The sequence below is a fragment of the Aricia agestis genome, chromosome 10, assembly GCF_905147365.1.
Source record: "Aricia agestis chromosome 10, ilAriAges1.1, whole genome shotgun sequence".
Lineage (NCBI taxonomy): Eukaryota > Metazoa > Arthropoda > Insecta > Lepidoptera > Lycaenidae > Aricia > Aricia agestis.
Genome location: NC_056415.1, coordinates 8,867,480 through 8,888,718, shown reverse-complemented (window position 1 = coordinate 8,888,718; position 21,239 = coordinate 8,867,480). Strand labels below are relative to the sequence as shown.

The 21,239-nt window shown below is 35.5% G+C and overlaps 2 protein-coding genes across 2 annotated transcripts; both read right to left on the bottom strand.

Moving 5' to 3' along the window:
* Positions 1-3,889: 3,889 nt before the first annotated feature.
* LOC121731086 (endocuticle structural glycoprotein ABD-4-like) lies at positions 3,890-5,828 on the bottom strand. Its single transcript, XM_042120419.1, has 2 exons — positions 5,817-5,828; positions 3,890-4,264 (listed from the first exon to the last, which is right to left on the bottom strand). The coding sequence occupies exons 1-2, from the start codon at positions 5,826-5,828 to the stop codon at positions 3,890-3,892; spliced, it is 387 nt and encodes a 128-aa protein (XP_041976353.1).
* A 4,672-nt stretch (positions 5,829-10,500) lies between these two features.
* On the bottom strand, positions 10,501-11,863 carry LOC121731186 (endocuticle structural glycoprotein ABD-4-like). Its single transcript, XM_042120541.1, has 2 exons — positions 11,711-11,863; positions 10,501-10,875 (listed from the first exon to the last, which is right to left on the bottom strand). Exons 1-2 carry the CDS (start codon positions 11,861-11,863, stop codon positions 10,501-10,503), a joined length of 528 nt encoding a protein of 175 aa, XP_041976475.1.
* Positions 11,864-21,239: the final 9,376 nt, after the last annotated feature.

Below are 21,239 nucleotides of genomic sequence, written 5' to 3'. Positions count from 1 at the left end.
CGGTGTCCTCAAATGCCTAAATTAATGGCAGTTCATAATTATTATATATTTTAAACAAAAATATGCGATAGCGCACGTCTTCTTAATAATATGTGCAATTTTCTTAGTCTATGAGTTTTTGGATACCGCTGTCGATTCTGGCGATACAGGAGATGCAGTGGAATATGCAGTAGGGCGACGCTATTTTAAATTGAAATCAGGTCTTGAAGGGTAAATAGGCGTAATGAAATTTCCAAAGCGCCCAAATTTTCAAAAAAAATATACCCTTTATAGTTATTTAAGCCTTTAATTCCCTGCTGTTGACCTTTCTATACCTATTATATACAGAATGTAACAAAACAAAGTGATTTAGGGTATGTATGAGTCATTTGTATACAGATTACAGTGTGTAACAAAAATAAGTGATAATACTTTAGGGTGTGTACGTGTTCCTTGTAGAGAGTTCACTGTGAAAGTAGCAGCTCTGAATGACGATTTTTTTTTTTCACTTTTTTATGGGCAAGGGCCCGAGCGTCACGAGCTACCCCACAGACTTTGAAAATTGCAGCGCTAAAAGGAATCTTTTTTAACTTCTTTATGGGCAAAGTCATGACTCTGGGGCGCCGGCCTAGGTATAGGTACAAATCACAAAAAAAAATTTGCTCTTTCAGTCCTGCTACTTTCATAGTGAACTCTGTAGAGTTCAGTAAGTTCTGCCCCTTTTGTATACAAAAGGGGCACGACTTACTTATAAGGGGCACAACTTAAAGTATTATCAATGTGTTTTGTTATACCCTGTATATTATAAATCCCAGTTTTTACTCGTACCAATATGTATGGAGGATGCTGGAACATATTAATCATTCACTTGGTTACTTGGAAACCCATAAGCAAGAAAATTTTTGATAATAGGATAAATTACGGCATTGCCGTAATTTATCATTTACTGTGTATGCTGGTGCTGCAGCAGCAGCATACACTACTGTGATTTTTGTTCGACTTTTGACAACGTTTCTGTCAATGTTCTGAAATGATGAGTAGAACATGTCGGATTTTGGATTCTTTACTGTATGCATTTCCCAAAGTGGGCGATAACGCCCCCTTGTGAGTTTTTTTTAATTGCTTCAAAATACATCATTATTAAAATTGCTTCAAAACACAACATTAATCCTTATCTAATTGAATCTATATATTAATACGTGAGCCAAAAACTTTGTATCCCTTTTGTATAAAAATGGGCAAACGTAGGTGAATGAAATTTTGCACAGTTATAGTTTATATGATGAAGGAGTGCATCAAGCTAATATTATTTTGAAATTATGCTTTTATCATACATTTTTTTAGCAAATAAAACATTACACACACTACAACACACACACTAGGAAAAATGACAGATTTTTGAGTGACAAGCCTACAATATACATACGAATTTTACTCTTTTATTTATGGTTGAAGTCTGTTGACAACAAGGTGATAAATTGAAAATGAATTATAGTTTTTTTTTATTGAATCTTAGATACTATTAAACAATGCTTACACGGCCAGTCTGAGATCAGCTGAGTTCCAGAGACAAGAGTTGAAAAAAATATAAAAATATGATAAAGTCAATATTTTTTTACAAAATATAAGTAGTAGTCCTAATGTCGTTGAAATTATGGTCGAATTTCGACCATTGGGCATCTCTAGTCCAACTAAATACCTTAAATATATTGTTGATTTAATGTAGATCTATGTGGCATATGATTTAAATGAATATTTTCAAAGAAATGACAGATTTAAAAAATGCGGGACTTAGCTTTTGCGGACGGTACCGACCAATGCGGGCCACGGGTAGTAATAATGAATATAAATCAAAACTGCTGAATCGATGTTAATCATTTCCCAGTGGCTATATAATATTTTATATTCGTACGAAGCCGGGTCGAGTCGCTAGTAACATAGTAAAACAGATAAGAAAGGTCGCTTAATGATAAACACATGGTTAGACTCAACTCGTTACAAGCCTTAATTTAGATATAATGATACCGCTTCGCCAAATTCGTGTCGAAATAATCGTTTCGTATACTGAAATAGAGTATTAAATAGATAATACATGCTTCTTGTTTGAGTATGGACATAATGACTTCGATAGTAATGAACATAATATTCCAGTGCTGATAGATTACTGATTAGGATGAAACTTCGAAATTTTCTTCTGTAATATTTGCAAATTGATCCCCTTGCTTAAAAACTCATAACTCTAAGGCTGCGTCCCCATCAGACACGGCGCGGCGCCGGCACCGTGTTACGGCACGACGCCGCCACCGTGATACGGTACGGCGCCGCACCGTGTCACGGTGCCGCGTACGGTGCGTCCCTATTCAGTCGATATTTGCGCTCGAACGAGAGTGCTTTTCCAGACAAGTCGAGCTCGTTCGAGCGCAAATATCGACTGAATAGGGACGCACCATACGCGGCACCGTGACACGGTGCGGCGCCGTACCGTATCACGGTGGCGGCGTCGTGCCGTAACACGGTGCCGGCGCCACGCCGTGTCTGATGGGGTCGCAGCCTAAAGCAAGGGGATCAACTTGTTCGCGACTCCCGCGTTGGAAAAAGGTTGTATAAAGTTCGGTCAGGACAATGAGGCTGATCCCCTGATTGTCTGATAAGAAATGCTGTGGAAAAAGTCCATGCGTGGGGAATATTATGGACATGTAAAAAAAAACCATTCGTATGCGCCCTCTGGCCTAAAAAGGAAGGGTAAAATGCTTTCTTTGACACTGCGTCTGTACGCAGGAGTAATTTTATAGTGCCCATGTCTGTACAGGGGCACTATAAGGGAGATAGCAGACGACAGACTTTTTGTGCGATCGAGTCTGCGGCGCCCATTCACGACGCAAGACGCGGCCATGCCGATTGTATGGGCGCCGCAGACTCGATCGCACAAAAAGTCTGTCGTCTGCGATCTTCCTAAAATTACTCCTGCTTAGTTACAAAGAACAAACTTACTTACTTAGTAACTTTAACATTTAAAGGGCATTTACCTCGATTATTCTAATAAACTTAAAGTTTTTGTTTAGTGGTTATTTAATAACAAATTAACAAATGACTTTAAATTATTCATTGCCATAAATTATTAAATTATATTGTTTTATTGTAGGTAATCAGTCATTCAAATTTTAATAATTTATAAATATAAATCATTTATTTAGCTTTTTTATTGTCTGAACGTATCTTTGTCGTTATGTTATTAAATGCTTATAGGTGTTGAGTCTGTGCAATGCCTAACTAGCTGGTAAACGTTATTTTGATTACTCTGTTATTATAGTAAGCCTTCACGTGTGTACGGATCTGGTTTAGAAATGCTCGTGACTGCACATAAATATAATTATTATTATTGTCGAGTCTGTCGGAATACCTATCTCTACCTATCAGATCATGATTTCTCAGTGTGAGGATGAATTCACGTAAAAGTCAGATAAGGCTTGTCGATGGGATGCCTCTTATTATTTCCCTTATTAATAAAAATATTTACACAGCAAAAAAAAAACTATATAGCGTCTGTTTTACTGTAGTGTTTTGTGTGATACAATAAAAAAGTGATAAGACATACAAAGACAGCGAATCTTGAGAAGGTAGATATACGCTGTTTGAATATTTATTAAAGTGTTAGCTTTTTCTTAATAATATGTAGAGTTAATTAAAACACGTTTTTCTTTTGAACGCATTAGTTCTTATTATAAAATATAAAAAATAAAAATGTAAATAACGTTACAAATAAGATTAAATGACTATTACACTTGTCCGCGTGGACGTACTTTGGCCTACAACGGCCAAACATCAGAATGAGATTAAACATTTTTCCATTGATTCTTTTTAACATCGTCGAATTGGAAAATGTTCATAGACTATTTACACTTAGATTTCTTCACTGTTGGTTCTCAGGCTGGGGCGGGGCGGTGGCGAGGTAGTCGAGGGCGCGCTGGATGGCCTCGGGCACCGGTGGGGCGGTGGGGAGGTGGTCCCCCTGAGGGTGGTAGCCGTTCTCGTCAGCGGTGTACGTCAGCTGGATGTCACCATTGTCGCCGGGGTACTTGAACTGCCCCTGGACCTCGAGCGCGTCCACTTCGCCCACCTTCTTCAGCTCTCCCTTCTGGTCGGCGCTGATGCCGTTGCCGGTCTCGAACGAGTATTGGTAGGAGCCGTCTCCATTGACTTGGCTGTCCTGTCGGAGGATGGGTATGGGTTCTGTGGGCGCCTGCGGCGCGGCAAACGCGACCGCGGCGAAAAGTGTGACTAGTACCTGCAATCAAAAAATATTTGTATTCACACTATTATACATAACAGTGCCCTATTTAGCCATCATCACATTCTACCAAAAAAATTATTATCTGTCAAGTTATCTATCAAAGCCTCAAAATCTACTACATATACCACGACTACGCAGCTTCCATTTCGCGCAATCAACATCAATCATGGGCAACTGAAGACAATAGGGATGATGACAAGGTCAAAGATTAGCGAATTTTGTTAATAAAATAAAGAAATTACGGTAAAAAATAAGTGTTCCCAAAATTTCAGCTTGATAGCATTTGTATTTTTTTTGTTATGCGCCTTCAAAGTTGGATATTCAAGTCGAATTTTTTTTCGATTAAATTTCTTAATATTTGTATACAATTATAAGCAACTTTTGTTATGAAACCACTTTCATAAACGCAATATTTAATATACCTGTCGAACAAAGTTGTCTCCCGATGCGTACAAACTACGAAAGACTGACGTCATACTTTCGTAGCACTTTGTATGGAGCGTTTCGGGCAGGTCTTTTTTATGAGATATTTGAATTGTCTTATCTTGGTTAATTTTTAAGCTACCAGAGTCATTCTTTCAACGATGTTTCTATTTTTTAAGTGTCTTTAAATTACCGATAAGAAAAAAAATAGTCATCATGCCTATTGCGAACACGTTTGTGGCCTGTAATAGTCCATCATAGCCCAAGGTGTAGAGGTCTCATAAATTGTAGAAAGCAGGAAGACAATATTGTAACTGTAATACACAAATGCTCTGCCGTATCGCGCGTGCGATCACGACTGTACTATGTCAACTGATTTACGTAATACAAAAATTTGTCCGCGGAAGCGGAAGTCTTTGATGTTTCAAATTTATTCTAATTTATTATATTTATGCGGATGTATTATAATTATATGATTGACGACAAAAATTATAATCATGCAATGCATACAATCAATCGATTTACGGCCGTTCCCAATATTTGATCTATCTCTGGTTTTGCCCTACTAGAGATAGGAATAGCTCACAATTGACATAAAATATATGTCTCTAATGTCTAATCTGAGCTATTCCTATCTCTAGTAGGGCAAAACCAGAGATAGATCAAATATTGGGAACCGCCGTTAATGTTTCGATTACAGTCGGTAATCTTTAAGTTTTTGATTATCAGTCAACATAACCACACTTTGAACTTTTGTCACTATCGTCACTCGTGTCTAGAGTATACTTTTGTAGTGAATAGTTATGAAAGATCGTGGGAAAGTGTAAATTGCAGAAAATGCTGAGAAGTGCATTTATCGGATCAAAACAACATGATGTTACAAGATCGTGATTGTAATCACCGACCGTAACGACGTTGGTCTAAAACAAAATGTTAAAACAATAACAATAAAATGTTTCCTAAGCTTTTGACGAGGTACATTAAATTGACCAACGAGATATTTTAAATAATATTAGAATCACTTTTCTAAAGTTCTAATACTTTATATTTAAAAAATTTGAAATAAATAATGTTTTCACATCGTATTTTAACACTTTTTTCGAGTTTAACATACGGAACTTACAATGGACTGCATCTTGAGACTTAATATGACGTATTGTTTTCAAATAATGTCATGTCCTGATGACCTACCAATATATACTGTACTTGTTTCCCCCACGTACTGATTGGGCAATTCTTTAGAATGTCGCAGAATGTATGAAATATGTAAACATTAGATACATTACTTATAGGCGTATGTTAATATGCACTATGAGTTCTTTTCAAGGCTTCATTCATTTAAGATTACCTTGAAGATAACGCTAATAATAAGACGTATCCATAAACTTTTTAATTAAAGTAAATGCAGTTTATATCATACGAGCTTTTGCCCGCGGCTTCGCTCGCGTTAAGAAGTATTATTATATACAAACTTTCATCCCCTATTTGAACCCCTTGGGGTTGGAATTTATCAAAATCCTTTCTTATCGGATGCCTACGTTATAACATCTACCTGCATGCCAAATTTCAGCCCGATCCGTCCAGTGGTTTGGGCTGTGCGTTGATAGATCACTATGTCAATCAGTCAGTCACCTTTGAGTTTTATATATATAGATTATTAACATGGCCATATATCCTGGTTAATTTAATAGAAAACGGTGTCTTCTCAGTTTTGGAACAAAATTTTGTTTAATCCAAATAAAATAATTTATTTTATTAGTAGTTAATATTATTAAAAATGCCTTCTCTGTTTTCTACTAGAAAAGCAATTTTTTTTTCATTAAATAGATATTTTATAATAAAAATATCCATGTTGTACAGGTTAGTTATAAAATATTATGACTACCTGACATGTTCAAAAAGTTACTTGGCAGGACAGATCATTCCTTTAGCTATATTAATTGTAACGTAAGAACATAGGAATGTAATGATAAAATTAAGAAATTTTAAAAAGTCCCCGATTCCAAAGTCATATAAGTAAGTACAACCTTTTACAAAATTGATAAACCCACATTCTTCAGAATACTGAAGAATGTGGGTTTATTTTAGTTTCATATAGCCCGCCTAATAAGGCGGGCTAATGATGATGAATTATCAATCAAAACTAGATCAAAATCGGGTGGACCGATTTTTATGCTACAATGCTACGGGCAGCACATAAAGGGCAGCAAACAGACGAGTCATACTCTTGACACCCCTGTTTTTTCCGGAGGTTAAAAAGCATGAACAACATTATATTACACTCATGACAGTCAACGAAAAAGCTTGAAAAGTATTTCTGAATTTGTTAATTTGGTAGATCATTTCAGTGGATTTTTTGGCTTAGTTGCGTATCCTAGTTAAAAAATCATTTACACATCAATTCAATTCATCAATAAATTACAATCATCAATTTTTTTTGTATATTAGCACATAATTTATCAATTTGAGGATTTAACTACTCCAGCACTTACAAATACTGATTTTACACATAATATTAATTTAAGAGTATTAATTTTTAATTTGGGTTACGAAACACAACCCTGTTTCACACCGGTTTTCCGCAGAGTTGTTCAATAAAACCCATTCGTTCCGAAGTAAATATATTTCAAGTTTTGATAAAATTTTTAATGCAACATGAAATATCCTCATTATCTCAATTATCTAACTGTAGTGTTACTTACATGGGACCCAAATCTATGTAGTGTGTATGTTATATTAATTAAGTATTATGTATGTTATGTGTATGACATAATATGTGTACTACAAATGTAATTAATTTAATTTAAATAAAAAGGGTATTGATCTTTACCTTCAACAAATAAATTTAATAATTATTGGTCCATTAATAGAATATAATTTCGTACCCACTTATGTAGCACTTTGAGACATTATACCAAATGAAAGGGCTTGAAAAGTTGAACATTTTATTGTAAGACGAAAAATATCTAAATTCTAAACAATGGGAGAAAAAAGTTAACGATGGGAAAAAAACAACCCTGTCTTATTGCATCAATTTATAGTGTTGCTGGTAAGGAATCAATCCTGGAAAGTAATCGTATATTATGGAAAACTTGAGGAAAGTGTTGTATCTTGAGGAAAGCGTTATATCTAACTTTGGATCCCTTTTGACGAAAAATGCGGAAATGTAGATCGAAATTTTGCACAGTTATAGTTTATATAGTGGAGGAATGCATCGAGCTAATATTATTTTGAAATTATCATAATTTTTTTTAACAAATAGTACATTACTCACACTAAGAGATTTTGATTGACAAGCCTATACATACGAATTGCTTTTTTTTATTTATGGTTGAAGTCTGTTGTCAAATCGAAAATAGATTTAGTTTTCTTTATTGAATATAATTATTAATATTGTTACACAATTTTACACGGGCAGTCTGTCATCATTTGAATTTATTAATCTGAGACTGTCGCAGGAATTATGTCTTTAATATTATAATAAAGTCAATATCTTGACAATAGAATATCAATAGAAAAGCGTGGATATTTGAAACTTATAATTAAAAATTTTTATGTGAGGTTGAATTTCGACCATTGGGCGATCTTTACTTTTAGTAAATTGTTTCATATTTTAAAGAAATGTATGAGAAAACAATAAAACCTTAAAAATCTAACCTTTTTCTGGATTTTACCGTATATAATCACTTTGGACAAATCCTTTATGATTAGCAATACTAGCAAATGGTGCAATAATACAGAATTTTTGCTACCAAAAAAAAAATCATCTTTATTATTGCACCATTCGCTAGTCTTGCTAATTATTATTATAAACAATATCTCCAAACTGATAGTAAAGGATAAAATCTGGCAAAGGTTCGACATTCAGCATTTTATAGTTTTCTCATACTTACATGTAGCAATAACAATATATATCTAGCTGTTTGACCGGGCTTTGCTCGGTATCCGATGAAAATGATATTTTCTAGAAATGATTCCTAGGTAGATCGATTTATCGCCCCCGAAACCCCCTATATACTAAATTTCATAAAAATCGTTTGAGCCGATTCCGAGATTCCAATTATATTATATATAGGCCACCGATTTTGACTAACGTGTAGAGTTTTTAGATTCTTCTCGTGCGGCTGACGAACTATTTCTATTTTTACATGAAAATTTTTTTGGTGGGATTCTATTTCTTTTATTTAGTAACCATAGAATACTTACCGCGCATCATGTTCTCTGGTAGTGTGATCTCTAGCAAAACGAAAGATCTACAACGCTTTACAACATACTTTGTAAATCTGGAGTCCCATATTATTACAATGATCTCGTGAACAGTGCTAGGAACTTCCATGCCTTTAAGCGTTTTTTTACAATAATTATAACTGGAAACAGTGTATATCACAACAAATTTCAAGGTAACTTAGATATTATAGCTTAGTAGTCATAATTAACATTTGTTCCCGTTGTGTTTTCCCTATTAGTTCTTTGACTTTCGGTCATTGCAACTTTATGCTGTCTCCCGCTTTTTAGGGTTCCGTACCTAAAGGGTAGAAACCGGACCCTATTACTAAGACTTCGATGTCCGTCCGTCTATCCGTCTGTCCGTCTATATGTCATCAGGCTGTATCTCAAGAACCGCTATAGCTAGACTTCTGAAATTTTCTCAGATTGTGTATATCTGTTGCCGCTATAACAAAAAATACTGAAAATAAAATAAAGTTAATATTTGAGAGGGGCTCCCATACAAGAAACGTGATTTTTTTGGCCTTTTTTGCTCGTAATCAATAATGGTAATAGTTAGGCACTTGAAATTTTCACAAAATCCTTAGTTATATTTGTACTTTAATAATTAATGATAAAATTAAAATAAAGTAAATCTTTAAGGGGGGCTCCCATACACAATACAATATTTTGTCTACTTTCACTCTACACCGGTACAGAACCCTTCATGCGCAAGTCCATCTCGCACTTAGCCAATTATTATGGGGAGGCAAAACAGTATCGTTCCTACTCCTCCTATCTTCCTCTGATTAATTTCGTTGCGGGTCCCAAGACAGCTTTAGCGTGTCCCTCGGGCTCCCTGAGATCATATCAAAGGGCTTTCGTAGTTGGATAACGCTGGCAACACAGGAGATACAGCGGTGGGAATGTGTGGTGGGCCAAACCCGATAATAACCATAGAATACCACTATAAAAATAAAGTCTTGTTGGTTTATCTCGTACTCCTTTCCATTTTCTAATAGAAATATGCACCTAAGAGCCATGATTAATCGATTGACTTGATTAACATTACTAAAGGAAAAAATTATACATTGTCACAACATATGGTTCTATTAAAATTTAAATATCACATTTACATATTTACATATAACACTAGAAAAATATAAAATAACAACACAATTAAACATCATTCAATGGTACGAATGAATAAGACCCAATTTCACCGACGACTATTACAAGTTAAAGCTCGAATTAGTATCACGTTACCTTTGCAATCTATATATTATATAAAACTCAAAGGTGACTGACTGATTGACATAGTGATCTATCAACGCACAGCCCAAACCACTGGACGGATCGGGCTGAAATTTGGCATGCAGGTAGATGTTATGACGTAGGCATCCGCTAAGAAAGGATTTTGATCAATTCTACCCCCAAGGGGTTAAAATAGGGGATGAAAGTTTGTATATAATACTTCCTAACGCGGGCGAAGCCGAGTGCAAAAGCTCGTTTTTCATATGAATCAAAGAGAAGATATGACATTTTAACAACTGTTAACACTAACAGGCGTTGGTGAAATTGGGCCTTAATTTATTAAAGCTCTACTGTTGGTTCTCAGGCTGGGGCGGCGCGGTGGCGAGGTAGTCGAGGGCGCGCTGGATGGCTTCTGGCACCGGTGGAGCGGTGGGGAGGTGGTCCCCCTGGGGATGGTAGCCGTTCTCGTCAGCGGTGTACGTCAACTGGATGTCACCGTTGTCGCCGGGGTACTTGAACTGCCCCTGGACCTCGAGCGCGTCCACTTCGCCCACCTTCTTCAGCTCTCCCTTCTGGTCAGCGCTGATGCCGTTGCCGGTCTCGAACGAGTATTGGTAGGAGCCGTCGCCGTTGATGGAGGAATCCTGACGAACTATAGGGATAGGCTCTGTAGGCGTTTGGGGTGCAGCCAGCGCTGCTGTGGCGAAAAGAGCGACCAATACCTGCAAAAAGTTAATTATTTTTAGTATTTATCACCTTGTTTGTAACAACTGGTTATAAATATATTATGTGCATCTCTTTTTCTACACAAGAGCCATTTCACTAAAGAAATGCCTTCTGTCAAATGTGATACTTTCTGATCTTTGCCATCGACATTATCATAATAAAATGCGTCTAGACTTTAGGGTCAGTAAGTATCTATATCAGGGCCCTTAGCCTAGATCGGGCGGTTCAAATATCAGTCGCTTATGACACAACGATGTAAAGTAATATGTCACCAGATAATCCAATATAGAACGATGTAATTGCAATTATACTCTCATTACGATTTCGTCAGATCTCTCGGATTGCTCTATTCTATTCGTATTTATCATACGAGTGAAGCCTTTAACAAAGCCAATATTGGTCACGGCGCGGTATTGGGTAACTCGCGCTAATTAGAGATTTTGAAACCAGTCACCGTTTAAACATCACTTCACAATAATTGGATAGTCCCACATCGGTTTCGGTGATAGGAGCCGGTTTCGTTGAAACTGCAAGAGTTTTTTATTACAGTGTGCAGGATGCAAGACCGCTCTTTCTTTCTTTACTGAAGTAAGTTGGACAGATGACCGACATGAATGGCCAGAGATCAGGCGTAAAAATTTTCACGTGCCATATGCCAGCCCGACGAATCTTTCTTGTCACACAATTAGGTGATTAGCCTGCATTGTCTCAACCTAATTTGAAAACAACTATTTCAACCACGAGGATCGAATTCTCGACCAACAACTACTAAAACTGAACCACTGAACCATGGAGGCATTGGTATACAATTAAATATAACAAACGACTTACAAAAGATTTCATGATTGTATGAGCACCGACTGCACTGCTGACTGAGTCCTGGTGATGGTATTTATACCACTTGAGAATACCACCACCCAATGTTCCCAATTGTGTAAATTCGGGTGACGCAAAATGTATGAAATATGTAAACATTAGATGCATTACCTATGGTACGTGCGATGTAACTGTCAACAAAGTTAACGGATTTTCGTTTGTTCAGCATCGACCTTATGCGAGCAAACATCAGCACTGCCTTTTGTGTTTCGGTGAACGCCTTGATGATCGCGTGCTTGCACCTACACGTGACAGATGAATGATTCTGTCTCTGGTCCAAACTATGAGACGAGTTATAAAACTTCATATTATGACAACATTAGTACGAAATTTTGTCGCGTACTTTTTCAATCAAGACCGAACGAATTTTTTATTCCATATTCAAACTCTTTTCTTTTTTAAACTTTTGGCTTCAGCTTAGGACTGGGCTTTTTTTTTATGAAAGAAGGGGGCAAACGAGCCAACGGGTCACCTGATGGAAAGCAACTTCCGTCGCCCATGGACACTCGCAGCATCAGAAGAGCTGCAGGTGCGTTGCCGGCCTTTTAAGAGGGAATAGGGTAATAGGGGATGGGAAGGGAAGGGAATAGGGGAGGATAGGAAAGGGAATTGGGCCTCCGGTAAACTCACTCACTCAGCGAAACACAGCGCAAGCGCTGTTTCACGCCGATTTTCTGTGAGAACGTGGTATTTCTCCGGTCGAGCCGGCCCATTCGTGCCGAAGCATGGCTCTCCCACGTAAAAAAAAAATTGGCTATTGTGATAACAATATTTAATTGTAGGTTTCTGCTTTGTCCAATAATTGGCCTCGGTTAATCACCACTCTTCACATATCACACAGGGTTTGTGTAGGCGGAATCGCCTAACTCTTAATTATAGGAGTCAAAGTATGAAACCTCGGACAGTATGTCGTAATCTGTAGGTTTGTAAGGCTGTAGGTCAATTAAAGTATAAAAACAGTTCATTAACATCTGTTTCATCAATCAACTGCGGTCTAATTTTACGGATCACTTTGTGGTATATGAGTTGTGTAATTTGTAAGATTTAATTTGTTACTTTGGTCCAAGATACGAGGCTAGTCAAACGTATAAAATTTGGCATATAAAGTTTTGTGACTCATTTCACGGTTTGGACCATTGTTGCAGATTTTACTTTGGGCTCAGAGAGACTTTGAGTTGAGACTAGACTAATTGACCATTGTAAAATAACAATTTGAATGCATTACTTTTTATAATAAAATGAATAATCCTCTCATCTTTTAAAAATAATAAACAATATAATAAATATAATATTATAGTTTCTTTTTCATCTCTAAAATGACATGCATAAAACAGAAATATTAATGTTGCAAGTTTCAGTAGCTCGCTATATTATCAGCATTTAATATATTATTAATTAACCATTTATGCCGTAACAGGCACAGGCAATAAAACTGATAGGTAGTATTCTATTCCAGCTTTTATTGGACTTGTGCAGAACACAAAAAATAACTTATATTTATGAAGAAAAATACTTCGTTTTTTACTGTCGATAAAATATTATATTATTACAAGGTGTATTATTTAATATTTTTAATTACGCTATTATCCTGGCTAAGGAACTTCTCGCAACTTCCCAAGGATTCTCTATGATCAATTTTTTTTTCTGAATTCTGAAGCTATAAGGGTTAGCAATACCACTTCAAAAATTCACTCAGCATTGTAATGGCATTGAACGCAGCATAGCAACAGCAAAATAATAACCTAACTTCGAATATTTTTGCACCAAACAACAATTAATAAATTAATAATCTTCGATACAAAATATAATAAGTGGATGTCATAAGATATAATTAATGTTGAGGTAAAAAAGTTTAAATTATATATTGTTTTTGTATAATTCATTAGTTTTATCATAATTCATAAGTACCAATTCACAAAAAATATATTTAATTTTTTATATCTACTACTAATAATATTATGTATACTTTAAATATTTCAATGTCTGATAATAATTTACTAGCTATTTCACCGAGCTTTGCTCGGTATTCGATAAAACACGAATAAAATTACATTTTCTAAAAGTGATTCCTAGCTAGATCGATTTATCGCCCCCGAAACCCCTATATACTAAATTTCATGAAAATCAATGGAGCCGATTCCGAGATTCCAATTATATTTATACAAGAATTGCTCGTTTAAAGATATAAGATTAAAACAAATAGGTTTTAAAACATACTAGGTTTGGTTGAAAGCCTCCTTAGAGGCAGCTTTGCCCAGCAGTATCACTAATTGTAGGTTCATAAAAGCTCTCTTAACCTAAAAGAAATCGTGAGAATCGATACTCTATCGCAATTACTTTTATCTAATGAAAAATCGTCTGCTTTGTTATCTGTAACGCCTACATCAGGCTGATATATGATTAATCGTAATATATTAGAAATCATATTGTACTGCATGTTACGTCACCTGATATATTATATGTCTCTTATGTAATATCAAATCGTATGAATTGTACAGACAACAAAGGATTTTGTGATACGTTTTACGTAATTCGTATTGAGTTAGGGTGAGTGCACATTGTTGCGGTAGGTTCTATCGTACTCGCAACGCTGCCTTCAGCGATGAGTGGAGCAACAGGGGGTTCTAGTGGGTAGACTACGCAGGAGTCACACATACCCCGGCCGATATCCCCAATTTGCCGGGAATGCGTAAAGCATTTCCCCACGTTAAAAAAAAGGGTGAGCGCACATTGGGATGCAATCTGAAACGGCATATTTTATTATGTTGTTTAAGCATATTTTATTTTTCCAGAGCTACACTAATAAATGAAAATTATTAATTAATAAATTTGTTCGTTCGCATCAAACAAGTTAAGAATACTGGATCAATTTTGATACGATTTGTTCCTTTTTATCGAAGGTAATCGTATGGTTTCTGTGGCATTTTCCCTTGCGTATTCTAGGCTAAATAATTATAAACAAGAACAAAGTTTACGTAATTTTTTTTATAGTACTGCAACGCCTTTGTAGAATGTTAGGTATCGTCTATCGACAAATTTCTTATTCTGCTTCTAGCTGATTTATTTTTCAAAAACGCTGCGTTTCCAAAGACGCTCAGTCTGTACATAGCTTAAAGTGGAGTTTCCTGCACTATCACTGGGAGGGGCGGACGATGTGTGTATATGATAATGCGATGAACTCACGACATTTTAAAAGTATTCGTAATGTCAACGAAACTTCTGTACACTTACCGCAATGCTTTATTTGATTAACAATAGTTTCATCGGTCTGCTTTGTGCAAATGTCAGCCATACGCGGGGTGATATTCCGTTCATTACTTTGCAAAAGTTTGCAAAATACATTGATAAAATTATGTAATTTTTTCTGTGACAATAGCTTTCTTAATTGAAAAAAGTCTTCTGTTTCAGCAAAATTGCTGATGACCGCATACAGAAACATTTAATGATAACTTAATTTCAATGTAGTAGAGTTTGGCAGAAAATGTATCTGAAAATTAAAATTTAAGTAATAATTTAACCTCTCTTATTATGACCGCCAAAAGCCCTGCTACAGCTTAGGCCCTTTTTGGCTTCGTATATTTTTGGTTTTATTTATATTTACTCAAAAAAATAAACCGACCATGATTAGTTATGTAGACAGGCGCCAGTGATTTAGTATTAACTGCAAATTAACCTTGACTTTTACTTTGATAAATACAAATACAGAAGCTCAATACAATGTAAAAGATAATCAGTAATCTTTCTTACACTTAACACTCGAATCGGACAAACGTACACACGACTTTACACCACTTAAAGCAGCAATACAATACAGTATCAAGTCGTAGGCGCGTAAAACTTGTCCCTATGTTAAGCGAGTTTTATTTCAAGGACGTAACCGAGTTGCTTTACTGTATTTTAACTATACTGTAGTCACAAAGTTTAGTCGTAACCGGCGAGCGAGACATCTTCTGATCACGTGACAGTAACCTTGCCGCCGTTGATGTCTTTTATATGGCGGCTAAGCAATGTTCGTAGAATCTTCATATTTACTTAGTAATTCTTCATTAAGTGTACTTCTAAGTATTATATATTATTAAATATATAAAAGTTATTAAACGTATTTGTGTACTCACAAAATAAATTGGCGTTTTTGGTTTGTTCAAATAGGCTCTGAAATTACTGAATTAGTAAAGAAAATTTGCATAGGTGTGGAATAAAAATTTGGAAAGGGCATGAGCTAAGTGTACACTGTACAATTCCAGAAGGCCATCCGGCAAAGATATTTTAAATATTAAATTTTTTTACCATACAGTGTTGATGAGTTTAAACTCTTAAAGAATGAACTAAAAAAATATGCGTAGTAAGAAATATTATCAAAACCTTGAGTATGAAGGCTAGTCTTAATTAATTTAGGGCGGATTGTTCCTTTGTTCCTTTGTCTGACATATAATATTGTGTGACATGTATGATGCATGGAGATGTTCGAGACCTTGACACGCGTGGGGAAAGTGAACAGACCGGTTGGGCAATACAGGTTCAAATCGAAGTTCATCCGTTTAGACATAATATAAATAGTTTACAGTAGATCATCTTTGAGCGACCACCCGAATCAGGAACTAGAATAAAATTGATTATAGTGACCTATTTTAATTCACCATAATATGAAAGTTCGATCCAAAGCTAGTGCTATTAAACATTAATAAAATATTCGCATTCATAAAACAAACATTAAACAATTTTGGAGATTAGATTCAAGATCAGTAAGTTAAATGTATGCTCGAAATTACAAGAGATTTTTTGTAGTATTTACTAAGAGTGCACTGTAACAATATTAAAACTGTATAACTGTAAGATAGAATCGATCTACAGACAACTTGAAGTAACAAAACTCGTACAAATGTTGTCGCGTCTGAATATCCTACTGTATAATATTATACTGTGGTCTAGAGGAGACATGATAATCATTCACACATACATTTTTACTCAAAACCCATTGTCTGCATGCAACTGTGTTTCGACATGTTAGAGCAAGACCAAGTCTTATTAAAGAATTGATAGTAAGTAGTAGAAAATTGCAAATCTACATTATAGAGAGTTAATAATATTTGTATTATACGTCCATTGTTTGTATTACCTCAGAAACTAAACCCGTTTTCCAGTTTCGCATGTGGACCACATGCCAAATTGTTTTGAATGTGGACAACAAACTATAAAGTTGCTGAAAATATGTAGACACAAAACAACTATTTTCAGCCAAGTTCTAACTTTTTTTTGTGATATTTTTTTAAAATTGCTTACTTCGCTTCATTTAAATATATATAAGTCTATAGCAAATTATTCAAACTAAGCGTTCGTTGCGCCATAAGATTGTAACAGTCAAAACATATATTATAGGTAATATACTCCATGATTTATACATCTATTGCGAAAGGTTACACGTTTAATAAGTAGGTATACTTTTTGCCTCTATCACATATTTTAATTTTAATAATATTATGTATATGTCGTAGGATGATTTGATATATCGAATTATCGCGAATATTCTAGGGATTTCGCGAAAACACGGATAATTAGATAATGCATTTTATATTTTTCAACTTTTCTAAAAAAAGTTAGGTTTTTTGCGAAAACACGAGTTGCCTTAGTAACATTGCACATTCTTAACGCTGATTGGCTTGAGTTTTTCTTACTGGCCAACTCTTATTCTGATTGGTTACTATCTTTTGCTATAATGTATCTTTGAGGTATCACACCATAGAATTAAAATTATAAACAAAAAACTTTTTGAGAAAAAGCTTTTATTTAAACACTCTAAAATTAAGAAAATAAATTTCTCCTTAAAATGTTTAACTATTAAGTTATAACTTATAACCTTAATATATTATACAATTTGCATTTTTTGTTTTTTAGTTATTCTCTGGCTAGATCTGGGATGGTTATCCCGCCAAGATGAGCCAAGCAAAGCGCGCAAGGGCACTATCTACCTTTTCTCGAAACGTTTCGACGTATTTTCTAACTTAGTCAGTTTGATTGTAGTTTGTTTTGTGTCAAGAATTTATTAAAATCTGATTAACTTAAGTCCAAGAAATTGTACTTGATTTTGATCAGTGAAAAACCGTGTCTATATTTAGCGAGTTCCGCTTAGTTCCGTTTTTTTCTGCGTGACTAAAAAAATTAATTTCACTTAACAAAAGTGACCGAATTCAACCGGGCATTTTTTAAAACCCGGCTGGATTTAACCTGACATTTACGCTTTGTTCAAACCTACGCGACTAAGAGACTGCGAAGTGGGAGCGTCAAGTTGTCAAATGTGTGTTTTGATTCAAAACACACATTTGACAACTTGACGCAACTTGACGCTCCCGCTTTGCAGTCACGTGGTCGCGTAGGTTTGGCCTTAAACATGACATGACGCGACGCGACACGACACGACACGACACGACACGACACGACACGACACGACACGACACGACACGACACGACACGACACGACACGACACGACACGACACGACACGACACGACACGACACGACACGACACGACACGACACGACACGACACGACACGACACGACACGACACGACACGACACGACACGACACGACACGACACGACACGACACGACACGACACGACACGACACGACACGACACGACACGACACGACACGACACGACACGACACGACACGACACGACACGACACGACACGACACGACACGACACGACACGACACGACATACGACGACGACGATAACTATTCCCCTATCTTGGATGAGCCGCCATATTGGATGTAGAATGACATTACATTAGTTTTCGAGTGACTCTCAAAAAGCCCTTTCATTTAATATCCATAGTGCATAGACTGCATAGAAAATAACTATTTCGCCATCTTGGATGGTCGGCCATATTGGATTTAGAGTGATGGCACATACCATATCGTGCATTGTCATCCAAACTAAACGTGTATGAAAATTTTCAGCTCAATCGGTTAAATATATCTACTTCAAAATTGAGTTGCAAGATTTCACCCGAACATACATACTTACATACATACAGAGCAAGTTAAATAAAAGCTTTTAATAAAGGGTAAGAGTTGACAATGCCTCATCATAGGAACTTTACTTTTTATTTAACCTTTTTTTATCTCAACCATAACCTCAGAATTAGTTTCTGGATCTGTTGAACTTTCAGCACTAATTTCACGTCTTGTATCAGTCATTTTGTATTTACAGACACACTTTTTGATAACTTTTCGCACTATTTTTCAAGTCCAACTGCAATTTTAAACACATTAAAAATTTCAAAAACTGCTATCTCGCTTACAAAAACGACCACAAAAAAAAACAACGCGTGACAATGAATTGACATTTAAAACGTCAAGCCTTCAACCAATCAGAGAAGATGTTGTTGTGGGGCGCTTAAACCGACCAACCAGTGATTTTTTTCGATAATAACTAACGATTCGTTTCGCAATCTTACTAAGGCGACTCGCGTTTTCGCGAAAACACGACCTTTTGTCAGTAAGGTTGAAAAATGTAATCACCATTGTCTAATTATCCGTGTTTTCGCGAAGTCCCTAGAATTTACGCGATAATCCGATTTATCAAATCATCCTACGACATATATATAAAATTCTCATGTCACAATGTTAGGCCGCGTACTCCTCCGAAACGGCTTTACTGATTTTAACCAAATTTTATATGCATTTTCAGTGGGTCTAAGAATCGTCTACTGGGTACTTTTTATATTGATAAGAGCATTTGTTGAATAAATAATAGTAAATTATTACAACTCGAGACTGACGGCGACCATTCTTTGTGCGACGGGATAGCGATGGACGTTGCCATGGTAACATACTTATTTAGTCACTTCAATAAAATAATATGGGTTACGTTTGCCGGGACAGCTAGTATTATGTACTCACAAAAAATTTGCTTGTTAGTATTAAAAAAAAATGTTCTAGGGCTCTCTCACTATATTGCAGGGGTGACCAAATGGCGGACCGCGGTCCGCATCCGGACCGCCGACCCATTGTGCGCGGACCAAGACGTATTTCCGAAAATGAACTTCGTTAAAATTAAATTTCGGTCTAGACTTACTGATGAACATCTCCAGGATTTAATATCAATAGCTTGCACCTATTTCACTCTAAACATCAGAGAGCTATAAAAATTGTCACTTTTCTCATTGATATGTAAATAAATACCTTTGTAATTTCCGTATTTACTTTTGATTAATATTTTTTTATTGTGGACCGCGAAGTTCATTTCATTTCTTAAAACGGAGCCCGAGCGAAACTAATTGGTGACCCCTGCTATATTGTATATTAACCAGCTTTAGTAGGATTCAACGCTGACAAACTTTGATCTTATATTTACCCTTAAAGAGAAAGATTAAAGAGTAAAGATTTGAAAAATGAGTGGATGCCAACATCATAATCTTAACAAAATATTATGTTGCTAGCCGTATAAAGGGTTAGTTTACATGTTGTTCTATTAGCCAGTAAGCTTAGTAGAAATAAATATACGAAATGAATAATATGTAACAGCATCTTGATTTCAATTAAATATTATGTATTTCAATTAAATATTATGTGTCTATCAACGCACAGTCCAAACCACTGGACGGATCGGGCTGAAATTTTGCATGCAGGTAGATGTTATGAGAAAGGCATCCGCTAAGAAAGGATTTTGATAAATTCCAACCCCAAGGGGTTAAAATAGGGGATCAAAGTTTGTATATAACAATACTTCTTAACGCGAGCGAAGCCGCGGGCAAAAGCTCGTCAAATATAAAACTATATTAGAATGAAATAAAAAAATATCTTTTTAAATTAGTTTTTATTAAAAAGTAAAATACTGGTTTCTAATCTATTACAATCTAAATCTATTATTGTTTTATCTATGTGACATTCCAACATCCTAAAATATACATAGTAAACAGAAAAATCTTAAAGTTCAAATGGTAGGTCTTAAATTATAATATTGTATTATGGACTATTTATATTCAAATTACTTTGTTTGCAGTGCATATCTTAAGTAATGACGCCAAACGTAGCTATTTTAATATAATTACAATGCACAATAAAAAATCTATCAGTTTTTTTAAAATAAATATAATATTATTAAAAGATTATTTTTCTGTCTATAATATTTTGTAGCCTCAATATTATCCTCTTAATAATATATTCGCAATTTGCAGCACCTAATATCTATAGCTATAGTATAGAAGGCACATGAATATGACATAGTTTTTAACGTTGTTTACCAATTATGCGTAAACTTTTATCACACCAATTAAACAAACACCACTGACATGATCAATTCACTATAGGAATATATATAAAATGTATTCATAAACATTTTATTTTCTACACTAAGACTAGGTTCAAACGGCACAATCCTGCACGTTTTTGCAGTATACGTCTTTAACATTTACACTTCGATTGTACTGCAACAAATCGTTCAGTACAATCGACGTGTGAATGGTTCTATAAACATTGTAT

Bases quoted from the DNA above. Each gene is read 5' to 3' on its own strand.
- LOC121731186 (XM_042120541.1), bottom strand. From the start codon at position 11,863: ATGCATCTAATGTTTACATATTTCATACATTTTGCGTCACCCGAATTT. The intron at 10,876-11,710 runs GTAAGTCGTTTG...AACTTTTTGCAG, and splicing joins ATACAATCATGAAATCTTTT to GTATTGGTCGCTCTTTTCGC.